Source organism: Neovison vison, chromosome 2 (assembly GCF_020171115.1).
Source record: "Neovison vison isolate M4711 chromosome 2, ASM_NN_V1, whole genome shotgun sequence".
Taxonomy (NCBI): Eukaryota; Metazoa; Chordata; class Mammalia; order Carnivora; family Mustelidae; genus Neogale; species Neogale vison.
This window is the reverse complement of record NC_058092.1, coordinates 175,488,005-175,510,376: the sequence shown is the minus strand read 5'-3', so window position 1 is coordinate 175,510,376 and position 22,372 is coordinate 175,488,005. Positions and strand designations below refer to the sequence as shown.

At 39.5% G+C, this 22,372-nt stretch overlaps 1 protein-coding gene across 4 annotated transcripts in view; it reads left to right on the top strand.

Moving 5' to 3' along the window:
* The window catches only part of ANK3 (ankyrin 3), a 667,998-nt gene that overhangs the window by 207,232 nt on the left and 438,394 nt on the right, over nt 1-22,372 (top strand). The window contains exon 1 of one of the 4 annotated variants that reach the window (XM_044239568.1): nt 8,164-8,182. The exons of the other annotated variants lie outside the window; for them this stretch is intronic. Coding sequence (XP_044095503.1) covers nt 8,180-8,182 — 3 coding nt within the window. The 5' untranslated portion in view covers nt 8,164-8,179. Of the gene's footprint in view, nt 1-8,163; nt 8,183-22,372 lie in introns of those variants that run through there. 4 annotated transcript variants of the gene reach the window in all.

Here is a 22,372-nt window from a genome sequence, read left to right as displayed (position 1 = left end):
CATTACCCTTGCGCTACTGAGCCTCACTGTGAGCACTGACTAGTCAGTCCTGACTGCACGTGTATTGGCTTCTTGCTCCCCGAAGGCAGAGGACATATTTACTTTATTCCCTGGTGTTCATCCAGCATGAGCACTCTGTTGGCACATTGTGGGGCCCAGTCGTCTCTCCCAGCACAATGACACAGTATCAGTGGTCTGCGTGTGACAGTTGGTTTGCGTCTAGTTTTCTGTTTAGCTGCTTACGGTGACTTCTAGCTCTAAGCAAAACAGAATAGGAGGAAAGCGGGATTTCTCCTGTGTCATGGCTATAGCCATGAATCCTGTAGCTCTTTCCTTTGAGAATAGAACTTGGCCTTGCTAAGGGGCACTGGTAGTTCTTAAATGCCCTGCTGGTTGTGAACCCCTAGATACAGACAGCCTCCTAGAACTCTAAGATGCTGCCATTTTAATTATGATTTATGATTCTATCAAAGTACTCTGATACTGAACTAAGGAATCATTAGTCTAGTAAACCTAGCACTCATTTATTTTGGAAAAATTATCTTCTGTCCTTCTGGTGGTCCAGGAAAGGTCCTAGGTGAGCATGATGATCCTCTTTGGGGATATATTGCTTTCTTGTAAAATCTTAATTTCACCTTCATCTTAAGCCAGGCCAGACTAGACCCTTTTAATGTGCAAAGGCTGGACCTGCTGGGGAGCATTTATGGCCAATGCTTTGTGCATTTGCACTTGATTCCCTAAGTAATAAGAAAACTGGAGAGCAGTTTAATCATTTTGTCCTTGTTTGGCCTATGATGTCAGCTGCTTTCTGGATATCTTCATATCTGTATCACCCCAGAATGTCTAGCATGATACGTTACCTATTGTGGGCTCCTGGTCCGAATGTTTTCAATAAATAAATAGTGGTGGTCTAGTATTCTCCTTTATTATTAAACCTGTTTAGCTGGAAGTGCAACATATTTACAATTATTTAATGAGAGTAGTCTTCTTCTCTTTAAAAAAAAAAAATTAAGTCTTGTTGTTTTAGAGCCTGTTTAAAGATCGGTTAGAGTCTCAACCAAGCATACAACTCCTTACAGTAAATTTTGACATTTTATATGAAATGCCTGGGAGAAGTGGCTTGTTAGATGTACCTTTCATTTATTTATTTGCTGTTTCTGTTGTTGTTAAATTTCTGATTCAGTGAGGTTGACATAGTTATAAGCAACTTAGAAACCTACAGCTAGACTCGTGACATACTTCAGCCTCTGGTGACTCTATTTTCTTCATTTGGAGAGCTGTTTAGGAGTGATCTCAGAGAAGAAAGGACCATCACAGAGTCAGGTTGATAGACAGTGAGGGAGACAAAAAAGGACCTCAATTTGCTTTGTGTTTTCTCTGTTCATTTTGGGCTTCAACGAGGAGAAACCCACTCAAGAAAGCTCGAATAGGAAGGAACTTATTTTCAGAGCGAATTGAACTGCAAGAAAATAGCACTATCTCCCTGACAAACAGGGAAACTGTCAGGTGGCTCTGTTGTCTCTCTGAGCTGTATGATCTCGGTCTCGACCTTCCTCCATTCCTCTGCTTTGTGGTTGGGTGGTTTTTTTTTTTTTTTTTTTTTTTGGGATAGACTTTTCTTCTCACTCACTTCCACAGGGCCCCATATATAGCCTCCCATAATGGTCACCTCCTCCTCCAATGGTGGACAGACTTGGTCTCAGCATTTTTAGCTCAAGTTGGGCTAGTATTGAGCAGGTATCCCTCTTGGTTCCAGTCAACTGTGGGTGGGTTTTGGGGCATCTGGTACAAATATGGCCGTCTAGGCTCACCTTTCCAGGAGGGCCTGGGGTAAAAGGAGATCTTTCTGAAAAATGGGAGCAGAGAGGCAAAGATCAGCATTGTTAGTTAAGTTTTGGTAATTTTTAGTCTTTGAAAATTTATGTTTGAACACGGTGCTGCAAATTACACAGAATGTTCCTATATAGTGTCTCCGTTTGTCCTCAGAGCTTTGGTGTGGGCTGCATATCCTTATTCTGATTGGTGGGTGACAAAGTAGGTTCAGATGTGTGAGGTGATGGTGTCAGGCCAGACCAGTATGCCTGGCAGACATGGAGTTCAAGTTCCCTGGTCATTGTACAGCTGCAGAGATGTCTTTATGCACGGATGTGCGGCAGTCAGGCAGAGCACTAGAGGTCCTTTTTTGGGGTGTGTGTGTGTGTGTGTGTGTGAGAAATGTTTTTTGAATTGATCTTGCATCTGATAGTGGGCAATTTTGAGCAAAGCAGTGCTAGAATTGGGGGCTGATAATCCACCAGGTGAAGCCCAGGCCCCAATCTGATGCTCTGGGGGCCATTTTGATTGCTTCATGCCTGAACCTTACAGCTAATTAAATTTTGAATATCATCCCTGATGAGCATTTTTTTGGGGGGGGGTGATTTTTATTATGTCAATCTGCTGACTAATCTAGATATACTTTTTAAGGCTATTCTAATTCTGTAATAATTACTTCTTACTACTACTTGAGTTGGTGCTATCCATAAGATCATCTGTTAAAAAACAAATGTTTCCCCTTCCGTGAATGCTAGGCACTACTTTTAAAATATTATACAGATGGAGTTTCTAATTTTTCATGGTATGTAGAAGGCAAACAGGAAAGCATATTTAGGGGGAGGTTGGTATGTTACCAGTTTGAAGTCATTTGACTTTAACATTTGGACCCATTTTTCATTTTCACCACCCCCTCCTTCTTAACACTAACCTCCATTTTAGCCAAACATCCCTCAGCTTCTGAAGACTTGTCCCCTTCAGTTTTTATATCCTTTGAATTTCACTTCCTCAAAGAAACCTTCCAGGTTTCTTCAGCCAGAAGAGCATGGTCTCTTCCTGGTCTCAACACTCAGATGATAGTGCTTACCATCAGAGCAGTTAACCGCTGACAAAGTAGAATCCTGACTGGTAGTTGGCTTTTTATGCTTTATTATCCCTAACTAGCTTTTTTTTTTTTTTTTTAACTACCCCCAGCATGGGGTTCAAACTGACAACCCCGAGATCTAGAATGATGTGATCCACCGACCGAGCCAGGCAGGCACCCCTCCCCAACTAGTTTAAAAGTTTTGAGAGTAGTAGCTGTATCTTATAATTTTTGCCCACGATAGCACCTCACACCCAGAGGTGTATTTGTTCCCTTACGGAACACACCCTGTGGGCCAAGTGTTGCTTGAGACACCATAGACACAAAGGTGAACAAGCTGCTCTCCAGCGATGATCTGCAGTTTCCTGAGGGAGACAGACCTCTAGCTCAGACATTAATAGAGGTATGTGCGCACCCTCTTGAAACGAGTTCAGATTTCTTTGATGTTTAAGTCCTTATGCCATGAATTGAGACATAGCTATTATTTTTTTTTTTTAAAGATTTTCTTTATTTATTTGACAGACAGAGACCACAAGTAGGCAGAGGCAGGCAGAGAGAGAGGAGGAAGCTGGCTCCCTACTGGGCAGAGAGCCCGATGTGGGGCTCGATCCCAGGACCCTGAGATCATGACCTGAGTGGAAGGCAGAGGATTTAACCCACTGAGCCATCCAGGTGCCTCCATAGCTATTATTATTTTTTTTTTTTAGAGTTGGTTTTTTATTTTTATTCATTTACTTAAAAAAAAGATTTTATTTATTCATTTGAGAGAGAGACAGACACAGAGAGAGAGGGTATGCGTGAGCAGTGGGGGAGGGCAGAGGCAAAGGGAGAAGCAGACTCCCCACTGAGGAGGGAGCTCTATGCTGGACTCAGTGCCACAACTTTGTGATTATGACCTGAGCCAAAGATAGACGCTTAATGAACTGAGCCATCAGCTGCCCCTAAAGCTGGTTTTTTGAATAATAAACTTCATTAAATAAAGCTAAAGGATTAACAAATATGCACTTGATCATTAGATTATATAGTGCCTATATAGTGCTACCTTGCCCCTGTTGGTGCTCCTTAATTAGGTCTTGTAAGTTATGTTCCCACTATGATTTCCCAATTAATGTCCACCTTTCCCCTGTTAGTGCTACCATGTTAGTGGAGAGCTGCATTACTTTCCTTCAGAACTATTCCTAAACTTACCAGGTCTTCTTACTTCAATACTTAGTCACTTATTTAGTATTTTTTTTCCCCAATTTATTTATTTTCAGAAAAACAGTATTATTTTTTCACCACACCCAGTGCTCCATGCAAGCTGTGCCCTCTATAATACCCACCACCTGGTACCCCAACCTCCCACCCCCCCCCGCCACTTCAAACCCCTCAGACTGTTTTTCAGAGTCCATAGTCTCTCATGGTTCACCTCCCCTTCCAATTTACCCAAATTCCCTACTCCTCTCTAACGCCCCTTGTCCTCCATGCTATTGGTTATGCTCCACAAATGAGTGAAACCATATGATAATTGACTCTCTCTGCTTGACTATTTTTAACACTAAAGTCTGTTATGAGAAAACTCCTCAGTTTATGTTTGCCATAAAAAGTAGTAAGTGTGGGGCACCTGGGCGGCTCAGTCGGTTGGGCTTCCTTCCGCCTTCCACTGAGGTCATGATCTCAGAATGCTAGGGTGAAGCCCCATGTCAGGCTCACTCCTACTCAGCAGGGAGTCTGCTTCTCCCTCTCCCTCTGCTCCTGCCCCTGCCCCCTGCTTGTGTTCTTTCTCTCTCAAGTAAGGAAGTAAATAAATAAATAAATATATTTTTTTAACAAAGTAGTAAATATGAATTACTTAAATTAAGGAAATAATTGTTCCTCCTTGTTTCTATTTTTAGTTTATCTCAGGTGAATTTCCCAGATCTCCCCCAATACAGCCAGCCCACCATGACTACTGTTTCCCAGCTGTGCCCATAGTACTTCACTCCACCTGGTCATTAACATATGTATATATATGAAATCCAAATAACAGTCCCCCCCCCCTTTTTTAAAGATTGTATTTATTATTTGACAGACAGAGATCACAAGTAGGCAGAGAGGCAGACTGAGAGAGAGGGGGAAGCAGGCTCTCTACAGAGCAGGGAGTCCGATGCGGGGCTCAATCCCAGGACCCCGGGATCATGACCTGAGCTGAAGGCAGATGCTTAACCGACTGAGCCATCCACGTGTCCCAAATAACAGTTTACTTAAGTCTAATATTTCTCTTGTTTGCATCAAAACTGTAGTCAGTAATATTGTTATATAAAATTCAATTCCCCAAAGAACTGTTCTTCTAGATTGTTAGAAATCTTTGAAAGAATCATCTTCCCATTAAATTAGGAGACTAAGAATGTCTACAGCTAGGAAATTATTGATAGCATCCTAGGCCAGCAGCAAAATTGTTTTCCTTGTGTTGCAATGAATAATTGATTTTGCTTAAGAATTTTCCTTTCTCCCATGGAAAGAGCTTTTTGCTATTTCCTCAGTGTGAAAATAATCCCTGGCATATATGGTATGACACTTTCCCACTTGGGGGTAACTTTAACATTTAAAACCAGTAGGGTTTTTTCATTAATTGGATAAATATTTCCTTTCAGAATTTTTTATTCTTTAGTTAAAAAATTAAAATCCAAGAAATATCGCACTGCTTGATGTGGGGGGCAAAAAGAGCTCGAGACAGAAGTACGTGTTGGTTTCTAATCACTACACTAAGAAAACTGGTGCAAAACAACCCATTCGATTCGATTCTTGTTTTTTCATTTTTTTGTCTTTGTTTACTGCTCTGTCTCTGGGGGGGTGAAGATGACCTTTTTCTACGCAGGGAAAGACTCAGACTGATGTCTGCATGGGGTCCTTACTTGAACTGATGGCCAAGGTGCAAGTTCTCGGAAACCAATGACTTGTATCTCTGCGCATGAAGGGTGAGCTCCCCAGGTGTCACCCACAATGAAGATGGACACACTCTGCTCTACGTGGAGTGCTGCTAATGCTTCCAGAGCATAGATCATTCCAGGCTGGCTGTTTCAGTCTTGACTCAGTAGGTCTATGCCCAAAATTTCTTTACACTGAAGGTCAAAACCTTTAAGCATCTCAGAAATGCTGTCACTACCAGGAACATTTGAATCTTTGTTTAGAATGGAAACCAGTCTGTACACTACTCAATTTGCACAGTCTCCTGCTGTTAAGCAAAAAACCGTTGTTCACCTCTGTGCTGTTGATGACTATGTGAACTGCAGGGGAGGTGGCAGGTGAAAAGCAGGGAGGCAGTCTGGTACTGGGACAGGTGGGGTTTATCATTCCAGTGTTCTGTTGAGGTCTTTGAATGTGCATAAAGAGCTGAAGCCATGTGTCGTCATCTGCAAATGCTTTGAAAATAAGGTTCTGAGACACATGAATAGCGATTTGCATAAAACCACTCCCGTATTAAAGATAATCTCTATAAGATGCACTAAACCTCTATCTTCTAGCTGCTAATAGCTTTTGTTATGCAATTCCAGAATGGAACATTTTTTAAGCACAGCGAGACACAGGTGTCATTAGTGCTATTCTTGTATCACAACAATTACCCTCTAGTCTTGTGGAATTCATGAAAAACACAACTTTTGGAGTTGTGTTTCCGTAGCAGGAGATATATATACACACATATATATATATATATGTACACACACATATATATATGTATTTTTAAAGATTTTATTTATTTGACAGAGATCACAAGTAGGCAAAGAGGCAGGCAGAGAGAGGGGGGGAAGCAGGCTCCCTGCTGAGCAGAGAGTCCGATGCAGGGCTCGATCTCAGGACCCTGAGATCATGACCTGAGCTGAAGGCAAAGGCTTTAACTCACTGAGCCACCCAGGTGCCCCTCCTGTTATGGGTCTATTATATGCCATTTAATATACCAAGCATCAGTTCTGTGAACAATCCCTGAAGACTCTTTCATGAGGCCAGTTTTGCAGAACCAGTCCAAGGACAGATAATGATTTGATACTTGCAAACTTTGATCCATGGAAGCATTTTATTTCTATCAAGCTTGTATTGTTAGTACTTTATTCTAAGGGAATGATGTTCTTTATCTTACAGAAAACAGCTGTAAAACCGTATTGTCATTGTGATGTTTTCTGACGCGCACAATTACAGACTTCCTCCTTCTTTCAGTAACATGTCAAAATGAATCCCAGGAGGGAAAGAACTTGATGTCTTGACTCAGGAATCTGTGAAATCTGAGTTGATGATAATAGAAAATACATCTCTTTATTCTAGCTTTGTCACTCCTGGCCATGCGGCTTTGAGCAAGTTTTTTGAAATTTCTTGTTTCTTAACTTACTGGTGGACAGAAAATGAGAATAATACCAGTTCTTCCCTCAAAGACTTGTTTTAAAAAATAAAATGAGTTTGTGCATGTACAGTGCTTTGGTGCTTGGCACGTGAGACTAGCCCAGATATTAGCTGTTATTACGGTTCAGGGATAGAGAACTAGCTCATTTATTTAGGTTCCTTTTACCCCCTCCTGGTTCGGTGTCCTTGGTGCATCCGTATTTTAGACATTCCCTATGCTTTGGGTCAAGATGAGTGCTCATGCTAAAACGTGTCCCTGCGGATGTGCACCCTGAAGTGGGTAAGGGCAAAATGACGGTGTTTGCTGCTCTATTTATGGCTTTTTAAGCTGTCAGTTGCCTAGGAGATCATTGGCAAAATCCTAGCAATAACTAGCACCATTTTATCCTATGAAGAGAGAGCTGCAACTGATCTAGTAATAATCATTAGAGTCTGCAGGGGAGACACCCTCCAGATCTCGAGTGACTGCTTGTGTCTCTCACTGCTCTACTGCCATATCTGCTCGTCACCACACCCTAGAGGAATTGACTTACCAACTCATCATAAAGAAAATAATGACTCCACTTCTGTATCCAATCATCTCATGTCTGCTGAAGAAGTCCTAGTTTGTCCATGGGAGGAGGGACCGTCTGTTTTCACATGTTGTTATTAAAGGCCTCAAGGTTATATTTGTCTTTTTCTCTATCGCATAATCTGCTTTAAGTCAAAGCTAATTAGTAGACATGTGGGGAGATAGTTGTGATTAGAGCCTTTTAAACCTTTGCTCTTTCTTTTTGTAGGTAAGTGAACATGGCATTGGGCGTTGCTCATTATGCTTCCTGTCTGGCTTTTCCTCGTGCTGTCATTTTATGGACTTAACCTCAACGAGGCAGTTAAAAAAAAAATACCTGAGATGCAGGTACTGTGGATACTCTTGGAGTGTATGTTCTGAGAGAGATGGTAAGTGTGTGGTGTTCATTTTAACCATCCCTCATGATACCAAGCTGGGGACCCTCTTCCTTTCCCCCTCTTAACAAAAGTGGCTGTGTTGGTTTAATAAGCATCTCTAGTTGGCACCGCTAAAAGAATGAAAAATGAGATTTACTTTGCAGGCCTTTTGGACGTGCTTTCTGGACAACAATTGAAAACAAAACAAAACAAAAAAACCTAAAATCATTCAGTGGTGTTGGTATTTTAAATGAATTTCTATCACTGTGCATTGTATTTCATATATGGCCAGGTTGGAATGAAATTTAGAGTATTGTGATGCTACAGTAATGTAATGTACTAGATGGTCTGTGTAGCTCAAGAAAAGAAACTCTAGCCTGACAGAGAAGGGTCTAAAGTCCCCGCCAAAGTAAAACACTAAATTAATAGTTGCCTGAGGACTAGAGTATTATTAGATTCCTTTTTTGGAACTCAGAGTTCTAAATCAAAGAAGTATAATTGGAGTTTTCTTTTTAAATATTTGAAGACTGTATTTACTAGGTAGACATTCGAATATTAGTTCTATATTTAGAAAGGAATCTAAAGGCATTTTAAGCTGAATAGGAATATGAATTTCTATTCGATTCACTATTGCAAAGATACACTGTCATTTAAGACCTTTGGAGCATTAAATAGCTTTTTAATATTATAAGACTGTTATAGCTAAATCCTTTGTATATTTCCATTGTTAATTTCTAAGAGTTAAAAGTCTAGTGACACCTCTTTTTTTTTTTTTTGAAATTTGTGGTTCGGTTTACTTGTTGGCCATTTCTTTTTGTTGAGAATTAATTATTTTTTTCACTTTGACTAAAATTAGACAAAACAGATTATTTAAATATAAATTCTTGGTGGGTTCTTGGTGTTTTTATCATGAGAAAACAAATAGTCCATACAGACTTTTTTCCAGAAATATGCATAAGTATATTTTCATGTTGACATAGAAAGTACCTGAATTTATTGGTCATTTTATAGCTTCATCAGGGATAAGATATCATTACCTTTAGAAATTTTATTCCAGCGGGGCTTAACATTAAAAGGATTGCAAATGCTGATCAATTTTATTTTTTTTTTGTCTCGGAGGGAATGTTTAGATGATAGCTATTTGAAGATGATTCCTTCTAATTCTTAGATGTTATGCTGCTGTGACATTAATCTTTGGGGATGATTACTTTAGGAGAAAACAAATCTCCTCTGAAAGCACCAAGTTTTGTACATCTGACACATCAAACACCCAATTAATTTCTAAATGCTAGATGGATGTGAGAATAAGTCTCATTTTTCTAATGGCGGTTATGTTCTCTGTGAGGTATTATCTTTTACATATCACAAATAGGAGACCTCTGCTTTATAAATCAGTAGAATATTATCTTACCATGGACAATGTAACTTATTTTAGTAGTAATGAGAAATATCCTTGAAAAAAAAAAAAGGACCTAAAAACAGAACTTTCACAAATGAAGCCTTGAGAGAATTAGTCATGAATCTCAGACTTCTGAAACCTTTCATCTTGTATGTTGTAAATTTTATTAATATTTTGTTTATCAGAAATCAGTCTCAACCGACATTATGTTTGGACCCGTAAATGTCATATGATCAGTACCTACTCTCATGGATGTTGCTAGGGCATTCCTGGTCCATAGTTTTCAGTTCTGATTAGAAGCGGAATCATGCCTGCTTCACTGAGCCACAGCAATCCAGAGCCTTTGGTCTTGGGGGAAATCAAGTGTTCTTTAGAACCCTCCAAGCAGCTTTGAGATACCTTAACATATCAGTTAATTGTGTTTGGATTGTATGGTTCGTGCTGTATCATCTTGTCCTAGCAATGCACCATCTGTGTCTTTCTCTTTATTAGAAATTCTGGAATAGCCCGTTACTGATGTTGGGGGAGCTTTCCAGAGCCACTCTGAAATCTCCTGGAGTCACTTCTGTCCGCATTGTGCAGCTTCTCCTATAAATGGTTCTGATGGTGACTGATTTACTCTTTTTGTAGGAACTGAATTATTTTGGTGGCCTTTATGGCGGGACAGTGACTTCCTTTATCATTCAAATAATGCCCCTGGCTGAGAAGGAAATAATTATATTTGAATTTTTGCTAGGTCAGTGAGCATTCTCATCAGTTTTAGTGTTTACGTTTGGAAACCTGAAGTAATAACCCATTTTCTTTTATGCTCTGCTGTGCCCTCTGAGGAATGGATTTTAGGGTCTACTCTGAATAGAATAATTACTTAATTGGATGAAGAAACTTGAGCCAGGGGGCTGTAGAAGCAGTTTGTTTTTGAGGGCTGACTGGACAGGTGTGAACCTATTCCAAGTGATCATCACTTTTTCACTGTGTACGCCAAGACAGATTACTTGATCTGTTTGGAATTAGAATATATTTTTCAGCTGTGGTTGGAAAACACGAAGTTAAAATTTCGTTAAATTGAAAGAATTTTTTTCTAGAAATTCTAAGTCATTTCAGAGTTTTCCGATGTACATATTAAATCTTGGCATCTAAAAGATACTGGAAGATTGTGAGTGAGTTGGAGTTGGGAGATAATTAGGACATTTATTGTACCTCTGGGCCCTGACTCTAACTGTGACAGATTTTCATCCTCAGTAACTATATATATGGCATAGCAAATAGCTACCTCTGAGTTTGGAAATGTCAGTAAATGTAGGGTTTAATTCATAATCGTGACAATAACTTTTAGTTGCATTTCCCTTGTAGTGTTCCAAGAATAGCTAATACTTAATTTAAGCAATGATTAAACCTCCTGTATTAAAGTGTTGAAGACAAACTAAAGGAAAATATATCTTGGTGGGCAAATAAGTAATTAACATTTAACAAACTTTTAATCAAATGATATAAATGAATTTGAGTAAAATGTCAGTTCTTTCAAAAGCATAATTTTATATGTTGTTCCTGTTAAAATTTTCAACATGTATTTTATAATTCATGTCAATTCAAAACAGTATATAATAGTTTTATACATCTAGCATTCTTAGAGTCTCTTTAAGTAAAACTTCTCACTATGAATTTCATCATAAACAAAAGAGAATTTTCTAAATATCATCATTACAGATTTGTCAGTTGCAAGCATTTTACTGTAATTTGCTGTACTATCTTTGGAGGAGTTTGATGACCTATTTTAAAACAAATTTTAGACCTGTCATTTGCTCCTAACTACTTCAACATGCATGTCAAGGAAAGGGGACCTTTGCTTACATAACTAATATCTTATCACACCTGGAAACTTTATAATCATTCCTTCATAGACTCTAATACCATAGTCTATATCCAGATTTCTCATATAGCTCAAAATGACTTTCTGTCGCTAGTTTGTTTGAATCTGGTTCAAACCAGTTCCCACTCATTGCATTTGGTTTTATCACTCAAAGTTTTTTTAAAATTCAGAATAATTTCACCTCCTCTTTCCTCTTATTTTTTCTTGCCATTGACTTGTTGACGAAACTTGTCAAGCATCCTATGGAATATTCTGTACTCTCCATTTTTCTGGTTTCTTTTTGCTTCTGTCCTTTACTTTAGTCCCTCTATTCCCCCAATACTTGTAAACTAAAAGTTGGATCTAAAGGATTGACTACATTCTGTTTTAATATTTCCAATGAGAATACTTCATAGATGATGCCTTGGTAGAGCCTCTCAGTTTCTCAGCCACACTTGTTTAGTAACTAACTTTATCCCAGTTCATTCTGCAAGTGGACATCCTACTGTAATTTTTTAAAGCTTTAATTTTAATTCCAGCATCAATAACATAGTTATTTCTGGTACTCAAAATAGTGATTCAACAATTCCATACATCACCCAGTGCTCATCATGATAAGTGCACGCCTTAATCCCCATCACCCATTTCATCCATATCTCTACCCACCTCCCTTCTGGTAACCATCGATTTGTTCTCTAACTTACTGTGTATATTTAAAAGCAATTTCTTTTCAGAAAGAAAAAATTGCCTTTTCCTTCTCATTATGTCTTTATTGTAATTAAATCCTTTAGAGGAAGTAGTCAACTTCAATTAATTGATGCCTGAAATATGTGAAGCAGAGTGGACCCTTAATGTCTCTCAGTTTGACCATGCATAAAGAAAACTGTGCTCCCCATATTTATCATAAACTGTAAATGACCAGTCAGATGAAAACTGCTGACCACACACTGCCATGTTGTGAGCAGATACCTTCACACTATAGAGGGCTTTGAGTGACAGGCACTTGCCACTTGGATCTTGGTTCATCAAAGTTTTTCTGCCATTACTACATTTAAAGTTCATATGTTCAGGTTTTGGATGAATATCTAAAACATATCACTTAGGAATAAAATGGATCACAAGAAAACATGATGAGTGTGTGGTTTGCTTCCAAGCCATGATAGATCCATTCTGTTGCCCTTATTTTGACATTTTAATTCAGTATCTCTTGTACTTATAGTCATAATGTATAAAATTCTCACTTTCAGGATCATTCTTTATGGGCTTTTTCAAAACATGTAATAGAATGGAATTAAAGGATCCCCTTATCTGGGAAGGATAACAGAAGACTCACTGTCATCCAACCAAATGATAATTCCAGTGGGTACCATCAGGGGAATGTTTTAACCTTAGATGGGCGTCTCATCTGGAAATAATGCGTGGGGCACTGGACACTTGGGAACAAGGGAAATGTCAGTGGACCTTTATGACGGCCTAGTCTCATAGTAGAAGCGGTGAGACTTTAAAAGGAGAATGGGAAGTCTTTTGACTCTAGTTTCTAATAAGCTGCGTTATATTGATAGAGCCTGTCCTGGGCTCCATAGCACATGGAATGAGCCATAGATTCAGAGATACGGAGCTTCAGTTTCTAATTTTGAGCAGTATAGCTTGCTGGTCAGTAACACAGGCTTCAGCTTCCCATTGGGTAGATCCAGATTGCTGTTCTTGCATGTGATCTCAGAAAATTTGCATGACTTTTTGAGAAGCCCTAGTTTCCTGATCTGTAAAATGGTGATAATAGACCTTAATTGTTATGAGGATTTAGTGAGGCTGTTCCCATAAGTGCTTTCATAGTTCTTATATGTAGGAAATGATCAAAGAATGTCATCACTGCTCTTTCACTATTGATGGTAACTAGTTGCTCCCTTTAAAACCTTCATAGTGAATTCTGTCAGATCTATAAGTTGGACTCCCTTGTTTTTTGGTTTCTTTGACAAATGATAGTTATTTATTCAAAAATTTGCTCTTTGTATGTAGAGACCTCTAATAATAAAAATGAAATTTAATAAGTTTGAAGAGCAACATGTCAACAAAACTCAATCAGCCTGTTTGCAGTCTAACACATGAATAAAAATGGATATGAACTTCCAGATATATAAAGTTACATATATAAGGCTACATACTTAAGCATGCCTATGTAATTTCTAATAAATATGTGTGATGAAACAGTAAGGTTGCAGTTATATTTGTTAACAGAGAGCCTTCTTTAGGGCCAACTATTCTGCCAAATAGTTTATGTAGATATTTGTGTAGTATGTGCCATTATTATCCCATTTCGCAGATGAAGAAACTGCAGCCCAAGGTCACACTACTAGAAGAGGGAAGATAAGAAATATAAGTCAGGTCTGTGTAACTCTGGAGCTCTGTGTTCTCTTCTGTATGAACTCTCCACTTTTCAGAACCTGTTGTGAATTTAGAGGGTTCTTCTTGCCTTCTCTTCGCTAGAGTGATATGTTCTAATGAAGGAAGAATAAGTGTTTGCATCCTGTGGTCGGAGCATTTTGATTATGGCTGTGATCACTTGAACTCAGCTCTGGTACTTGGGTTACGGACAGCTCATGCTTAAGGCTTCCTAGCTAGCCAAAAGTTCTAGATAACCATTTTCTGTTTCTCATTTTGGTGGAGTTAAGATCTTCTCTAGTCATCTAGGACAACATCTGAAATGTGTCCTCTTCTAAAGGACTACTCATCATTTTGAAGTGCTGCCCCTTTGGTGAAGAACTATATCCTCCTTTGACAGCACTAAGGTTTACCATATGGAAAGAAGAATGCACTCTCCTTGAGAGAGGGAGTTCCCTGTAATATAGTTGGCAGTCTTCTAGGATGTAGATTAGAAGGAGTGTTTAGCACTGTTATCTAAACTCTGTCTTCTCCCCCCACCTCCTGCCTGCTCTCAGTGCCCTGCCCTCTCGAACCCCTTCCCCCTTGGCTTACCGTAAAGTCAGAGGTCTCAGAAATGTATTGATCTTGACTTGCAGAGAATTCATGTATTGATAAAGAAAAATTTTGAATGTTACTTTTTTAAAAAAATTGGTGTTCTTCATTGCCTCTTCATAGTGACCTCAAATGATTACATAATTAAATTGAGAATGTAAAGGCCTAGAAGGCAGAATATTTATATAGTCTTTGCATCTCTCAAGGTAGATAGCATTTTCAAATAGTAATATTTGCTTAGTAAAGGGATAAAATTGCCGCAGTCAATTATCTAATTGAGAGGTGCTATATTACATATGTTGCAGAGAGACTTCAAGTTGACTATATTAGTCCTTCAAGAAAAGGTGCTAAAACCTTCTAGAGCAGTGGTTTTCGAACTTCCGCACTGTCCGAATTGCCTGAAGTACTTGTTATAAAATGTAGACTCCTTGAACTCACGGGTAGAGATTCGATTGAGTGGGTATGGGGCAGGGCCTGGGGCTCTGTGTTGCAAACTATCCCAGTTGTGTCAGTGCTGGGAATCCCCTTACCATCTGTGGGAATGCTCTGAGCCTGCTGTGTTTTCAGGTGTAAGTTCCCAGTGCCTGCACTTCCTGTGCTGGTTGGGCCTGGGGGATGGTGAACACTTGAGTAGCTTTTGGAGCTCTCCAACCACTTCTGTATTTCCACCCCTCTCCCCCCAATGTTTTTTCTGTGCAAAAGGTATCTGGTATCCTCAGTTTATCTGTGTTTCAAATATATTCCCAATTCCTTCCCCAAAATCAAAGCTCTTGTTTCTTCATCATGCTTCGCTAGTGGTCTCCAAAAAAAGCTACAAGATTCATTAGCGGTTTGATACATGTGATTGACAGCTGCTTGATGTGTCACCTCCCTCCCCAAGTTCAGTTTACCAAACCCAGATGAATAACACTCATGGTGAAAATTTAGTTCACAAAACAGATTTGGGGACAGGCACAGGGGTGGACAGGAGACTGGAGGTTTAGGATCATTCTTCTGGGGACTACTCTTATCACACAATGCAAGGCTTGACCTTCCTTTCCTTTCTGTAATGCTGTGTTACCAGTGGGTAAATCAAACAACAGTGTAGATTTTTCTGTCCATCAGAGATGCAGGAGCAACTTGGGTAATTTAGTCAAGCTCTCTTGTTTTTGATTAATGATACAGTTGTCTGTTTTATAATAGGTGGCCTTTAGTTAACCTAGATGCTTCTGAAAGATACTTCTGAATTCTTTAAACTAATTCAGTGGGTGTCCTTGTGGGAAGGATTGTGAGCAGTGTGGCCCAAGTAAGAGTGTTTTTATGTTGGTGACCACAGTGTGCCCAATGCTTAGCCTCACTGATGAACGATGCAACCTGTATATGTTATGTGTATTGAGATTTTTTTCTAATAAGACAATAAATTGAGCTTAAAATATTCCACTTAACTGGGCCAAGCTCCAAGTTTTACTGTCTTTGAACTAGTACCTCAGAACTGTAGTGTTCAGATGCTCTCAGAGCTGGGCTTCTACAGACCACGCTTGCGCACTGCAGGCCGAACACGGGAGCCAGACGTACCAGCCTTGGGGGAACATTTTGTTTTAAGTAGCCTTTATTAAACTGGTGTTTTCCCTCCATGTCTCTCTTGCTTTAATCTGGACCGAAAATGTCAAGCCAAATTGATACAATTTGGGTATTTGTTTGACTCCTTGATTAGGACATGTCTGGTGCCTCATGAATTGTGTGGTTTTTAAGAGGTGAACTTTTTAGTATCTTTTCCTTTCTCTTTATGAAAACGTGTATAGAAACATGTGTACGTAACTAGAACACGAAGTCCTAGGATATTCTGTACGGAAGACTGATAAATGCTGCTCACGGGCAGGAGCTAACTAAATTTCCTTGTGCATGGTCTAAGAGTTCTGTGACTTCGCAGAAATAATTTGGTTGGCTTTATTCATGACCTTTTTGAAGGAGACTATTTATTTTTGTCAGGTAACTGGGATTTTGACTAATTAATTTTTATAAACATATCTAGGCCATTGGACCCTGTGAGGGCAGGAATGTGTCTTAATCTGCCTCGCTTGCAACGTCCTGGAGGACTGTGTAACAGGGACTTGGACTATAACAATGAATAAATTAGCAGTAGTCAAAAGTCCTGCCACTCTGCTCTGCTGTGACTGAGAAGATAACGTGACTAGATTGTTGACAACACTTGCTATGACAAGCATATATGCATTGAAATCCATCATTCTCGGGTTTGTGTGAAATGCTTCTACTATTTATCCTTAACATGGCTGTAGTGGTCTTCCTATAAATATATTTTATTGGCCACATTGAAATTTGGTATTTTAATAGCATGCAGTGATAACTAGTTTTTTGAATGACAGTCTACCTGGCAACATCAGGCAAGTCGGTTAAAGAAAATGGAACGGGCTAGAATGTTGAACGAGAGTTTATGTGTGCATTGCAAAATTTATTGTTAAATATGAAAATAAGATAACCTCAGATTTGCGGTTTTATTCCCACATCCTCTCTGCAAAGCAGTAATATACCCAGATTCAACGTATTTAAAGAGTTGTGCATCACAAACAGTGCTTTGTAAATAGTATTTTCTTAGGAAATTCTCCTTGAGCTACAATAGCTCAGGAGTGTGAGGAGCAGCTGTCCGAATCACACATGGAGACTAGATATGCCTGACAGTTGAAGGACAGAGGAGGTGAGGATGAAGAGAGGTGAAGATGGGCAAGAAGCTGAGGAAAAAACTGGAGGAGCAAAGGGATCGAGAGACAGTTTGGAGGTAGGGATTGTAGGGGGATTGTCAGGAGTCTGACGGTGATCACAAATGGTCCCTCGAGGGGAAGACACACTGCAGATAAAACCTCTAAAAAATATTTTGTTTTATTGGGGTGCCTGGGTGGCTCAGTTGTTAAGTTTCTGCTTTTTGCTCAGGTCATGATCCTGGGGTCCTGGGATCGAGCCTCCCTGCTCAGCAGGGAGTCTGCTTTTCCCTCACTGGTTGTCTGTCAAATAATTCTTTAAAATCTTCTTTTGTTTTACCGAGAGCTGCTGAAGTTTCTATTGTCTGAGCACCAGGGGGTGGAATCTTCCTGCTCCCTTCCGGCAGCCCTATTTTGTTTCCCTAAGTTTGTTGTGCTTTGCCTGGTACATCTTGATCTCTGTATTGGGATTTAGGGCCCGGCAGCAGAATCACCTGGGTAGTTTGTTCAAGCTGTGAGGGGGACCTGAACTTCGGAACTTAACATCGACGGCTGCGGTGCTAATTAACTGAACATTTTTAGTCGCTGAATATTATGACACAAAATCCCAAGCAAAGGAGCCGTGTCACAGTTTTTTAGAAGACCCTGGAGAGCTGTGTGTAGGAATACCAAAGCAAAGCAAAACAAAACACCCCAAAGTTTAAAAGATTGGTCATGCATGTATTGAGTCCCCTTCTAGGATTTTGCTTTACGCATGGCTATGTTTGTTTTGATCACAAACTCAGAAGAGCAAACTGTCCACAGGGCTTCCTAGGACTGCGTTTTGTAGGTTATCGATTGTTGGCCTTTGGGACGGAGCATTTTTAAGTGTAAGTAAATACGAGGGCGACCACCAACCACTCTGAGAATGCCATCGAGAGAATATCAGATGCACATTTATTTCAAATCACTGGGACAATTTTTCTTTTTTTCTCCAAAGCCTGTGTTGTATTCAAAGAGAAAAACATTCTTCCTGTGTGAAGTCCTTTCTCAGAAGAGAACATTGTGGTAGTTTCTCTAAATGTTTGTAAATGACGAGGAAAGCTGTGGTACAAATGGGTGAGAAATTGGAGACCCAGACCCTATTCCTCATCTATGTCTGAGCCACCTGCTAGCCAAACAGTTCAACCTTGCTTTGCCTTGCGTTTTTCTTCCTTGTAAATTAGGATGATCTTTTTTTTTTGTTCAAGATACTGTACAAGAGATATCAAATAGGAATGCAACATGTCTCTTATTTTGGAAGGAAGATTGTCTTGCTTTTAGAGTAATTAAAATTGAATAAATTGAGCTACAATAAAAAAGGAAAGCTAGTGTTCATATGGAAGATTTCCTTCTTAAAGTCATTTTGGAGAAAAGTGAGCAGATTAGATTTCCCCAGAGATGGAATATGGTGTAGGTTTCTAATTATGAAGATATCATAATTATAAAGAAGTAGGGAGGAGAATACCTTTAATTTTGCCTTGCTTGTTTTTAATGATGATTTGTTTTGAGCCAGGGGAGGGGTAGAGTTTGCTTAATTTTTTTTTTTTTTTTTTCTTAAATAGGAGCAGGCAGTTTTGCTATTGAAATCACAGGGCTGAGAGGTGGGGAAGAAAGGAAAAAAAAGTGAAACAGGGATACACTGGGGGATCTGTCCTCAATTTAGATTACATTAGTTATAAGAACACCTGTTACATGCCTTTTGGAACAGGGATTTGCAAAGATAAGTTAATTATTAAAGACAAGCCTCTGGAGTCTTCTAAAGAGTCATAACTAACGGTTGCCTCTCTGTTTGAGCCTTAACAGTCTTTGCCCCACTGCATGTTATAATTATACGATTGCAAACTTATTTTTCCTTCTCCTCCCTCTACCATATTGGAATTTGCAGTAAGGTTATAGGATTTCTCTTTTATTTTTATTTATTTATTTATTAAGATTTTATTTATTTATTTGACAGAGAGAGAGAGAGAGATCTGAAGTAGCCAGAGAGGCAGACAGAGAGAGAGGAGGGAGCAGGCTCCTCGCTGAGCAGAGAGCCCGATGCGGGGCTCGATCCCACGACCTTGGAATCATGACCTGAGCCAAAGACAGAGGCTTTAACCCACTGAGCAACCCAGGCGCCCCAGGATTTCTCTTTTAATATGAGTATTAAAAAATCACACCCAGTGTTTTTCAAAGTACTTCCTAAGAAGTTAGCTGTCTGACTATCATTTGATTTTGAATCAGACTGTTGGACTTTTGCTTTTTGGGGGAGCCCCTCATGCACAATGAATATCTGAACACTGCACTAGAATTTTAGATGAGCTATCATGAGTCATGGGCCTCCATATTATTTCCATGAGAACACAAGCAAGAGGTCGAATGGAGAATATTCCAGAATTACGCTTCTCAAACTGTCATGTGTCTACCAGCATTTAAGGATCTTGTCAATATGAAGATTCCGATTCAGTAGGTCTGGTTGGAGCCCACAGATAGGCTTTTCCACACACTCCTAGGCAGTGTCAGTGGTGCTGGTCCATTAGCCAACTTTGAATAGTAAAGTTCTATAACCATGGCATAAATCTTAACCTTAAGGGTTTTAGTATAGTTTTATAGGAACTGACATTGCAGTGTTAGTTTTGGCTTGTAAAGCTTTAGGTAGAACTTCTTAAAATTGCCCCATCGGTCTGTACTACAAGACCATTGCAATTTGCTGTTGATAAGAACCTTTGGCCACGTTTTGGATATTTCTTATAGGAAAAGTAGTTTCTCTCTCTTACAAAAGAATGAGAAACAGGTTTCTTTCTGCTTTCTGCTATTTCTGCTTATTTGGAGAAGGCATTAAGATTTCTCAGTTCTTTTAAAGCTAGATGAATCTAGGCTGTAAGTATCGTTGCTCATCCCAGTAGAATTACTCTTTTTCTGTGGTGATGTTTTAGAATGGTAAGGTCACTGTTTGCATTAGGCCGTACCTGTCTATGTATTTATGATGTCAAATCTATGTTATACATAACATTAACTTAAAGTAGGAGTACTTAGAGCTATGAAATCGTGACACCAGTGGCAAGATTCCCACATTTCACTTTATTATTTTTTAAAGATTTATTTATTTAGAGAGAATGCGTGGGGTGGGAGGGGTGGAGGGAGAGGGCCAAAGTCTCAAACAGTCTCCAGCAGACTGCACTGAACGCAGAGCCCAATGTGGGGCTTGATCTTATGACCCTGAGATCACGACCTGAGCCAAAACCAGGAGGTGGACACTTAGCCAACCGAGTCACCCAGGCGCTCCAAGATTCCTACATTTTTTTAAAAAAATATTTTATTTATTTATTTGACAGACAGAGAGAGATCACAAGTAGGCAGAGAGAGAGAGAGAGAGGAGAAAGCAGGCTCCCTGCTGAGCAGAGAGCCCGATGCGGGACTTGATCCCAGGACCCTGGGATCACGACCTGAGCCGAAGGCAGTGGCTTAACCCACTGAGCCACCCAGGCACCCCAGATTCCTACATTTTAAAATGTGTCTCTTTTGAAGGTAATCGAGAGGCCATCTCCTCTAGTAACTAATTAAAAATATAATGATCAGATTTTTAAAATGAAGCCTAAAATTACACACTTTATTGGAACCAGTTTTTATTTATCCTACTGCAAACTTATATAACAATAGGCATCACTTTAGATGTTAGGGAGAGAATGAGTAAATATTTGGAATTTTTATTCTTAATAATGTTTTGATAAAATACAGTGATCAAAAGAGGAAGAGCACCTATGTTGATGTATATAGAACTGTATATTGATAAGATAATTAAATGTACAAATGATTCATGGATCAGATCATATTTCTTGTGCTTGTCTTTCCATGTGGAGGCTTTTTCACCCCCTCTTGGTTTCAATAACAGCACACTCTTCCTATTTTCATTCTAATGATTTCCTACCTGATAAAAGGTATCAGTCTGGGTATTCTCGACTTCAAGTAACACAAACCCTGGCTCATTCTGGCTCACACATTAAAGACCGCTATTTTCTCACATAGCTTGAAGTCTAGAAGCTGTATACTCCTCTGATCTGGTTGATGCATTTGTTCAGCAATTTCATTAAAGGTCAGGTTCTTTCCTCTCCTCAAACAAGGAAAAGCTTCCCAGGAGTCTCCTACCATACTTCTCCCTTAGTTGGGTCCGTGAATATCCAGGTTAGAAGGGAACAAGAATTATCACTGACATATGCTGATCATTTATGGTAACAGAATGGATGGTGGGTTAACAGGGTCCACTGTCCTCTTTCTCTGCCAACTTTAAAATTTTATATTCCCCAGCTTTGTGTTTGAGAATCTAGTCTTACTGTATAATCGGTGTGTGTAATTTTATCAACCCCCATGGCTTAACTACCTACCACCTTGGCGTGTGAAAGTGTTTCTCACATCTATACACTCGACCCAAAACAGTTTTAGATTTTTCTATCTATACATATAGTTACTTCCTGGAAAGCTCAACCTGAAACTGCCAACAAAGTCTCAAATCCATACAGTCCAAAATGGAGCTGATGGTCTTTAGTTAAAAATTCCCAACTTCTGTACTCTTAACCTGACAGGTCACTTAACCTGAAACCCCAGGAGTCCTATTTGATCACTCAATTCATTAATAACCCAAATCTGTCGATTCTTCATTATTTTTTCTTGGTCTGACCTCTTCCTGTTCTTTTCCCAGTTTCTGCGGCCGCCGTTTCGAGATCTTACTGTTGCTGGTCATTAACTCCTTTGTCTCCATCCATGCTACAGCCCCTTGCCATGTCTTCCCCTGTGCTCAGTCAGCTGCCCCAAAATACAGCTCATCATGTCTAACTTGCAGTCAGCAGCTCCCCTTTGTCAAGTGAGACTCCTCTCCATGACCTGTCAGCATCTGCTATGTCCCAGCCTTATCTCATGCCTTGTATTTCAGTTCGCTTTTCTGACTTTTCCCTCAAACATGCAATGCTGGCTCTTCATTTTGCCCGTGTTCCTGCTGTTTCATTTACTTTCTTGTCTCCATGCAATCATTATCCCCTTTTTAAAGACTTCAGAATTCTTCGACTCCAGGAGAACGGAGGAGGCGGCGATGGTGCTGTGGGCAATGATGATTAATAACGACAACTAATATCTCAGCATAGAGAAATAAAGTATGCACATAAGTTGTATAAACACCGTTCTGAATGCTTTGTACACATGGAACCGTATAAAAACACTATGAGTCAACACTCCGATCTCTATTTCTAGAGGAGATTGAACCACAGAGATGCAGTCACCTGCCCAAGGGCTGTAAGCAA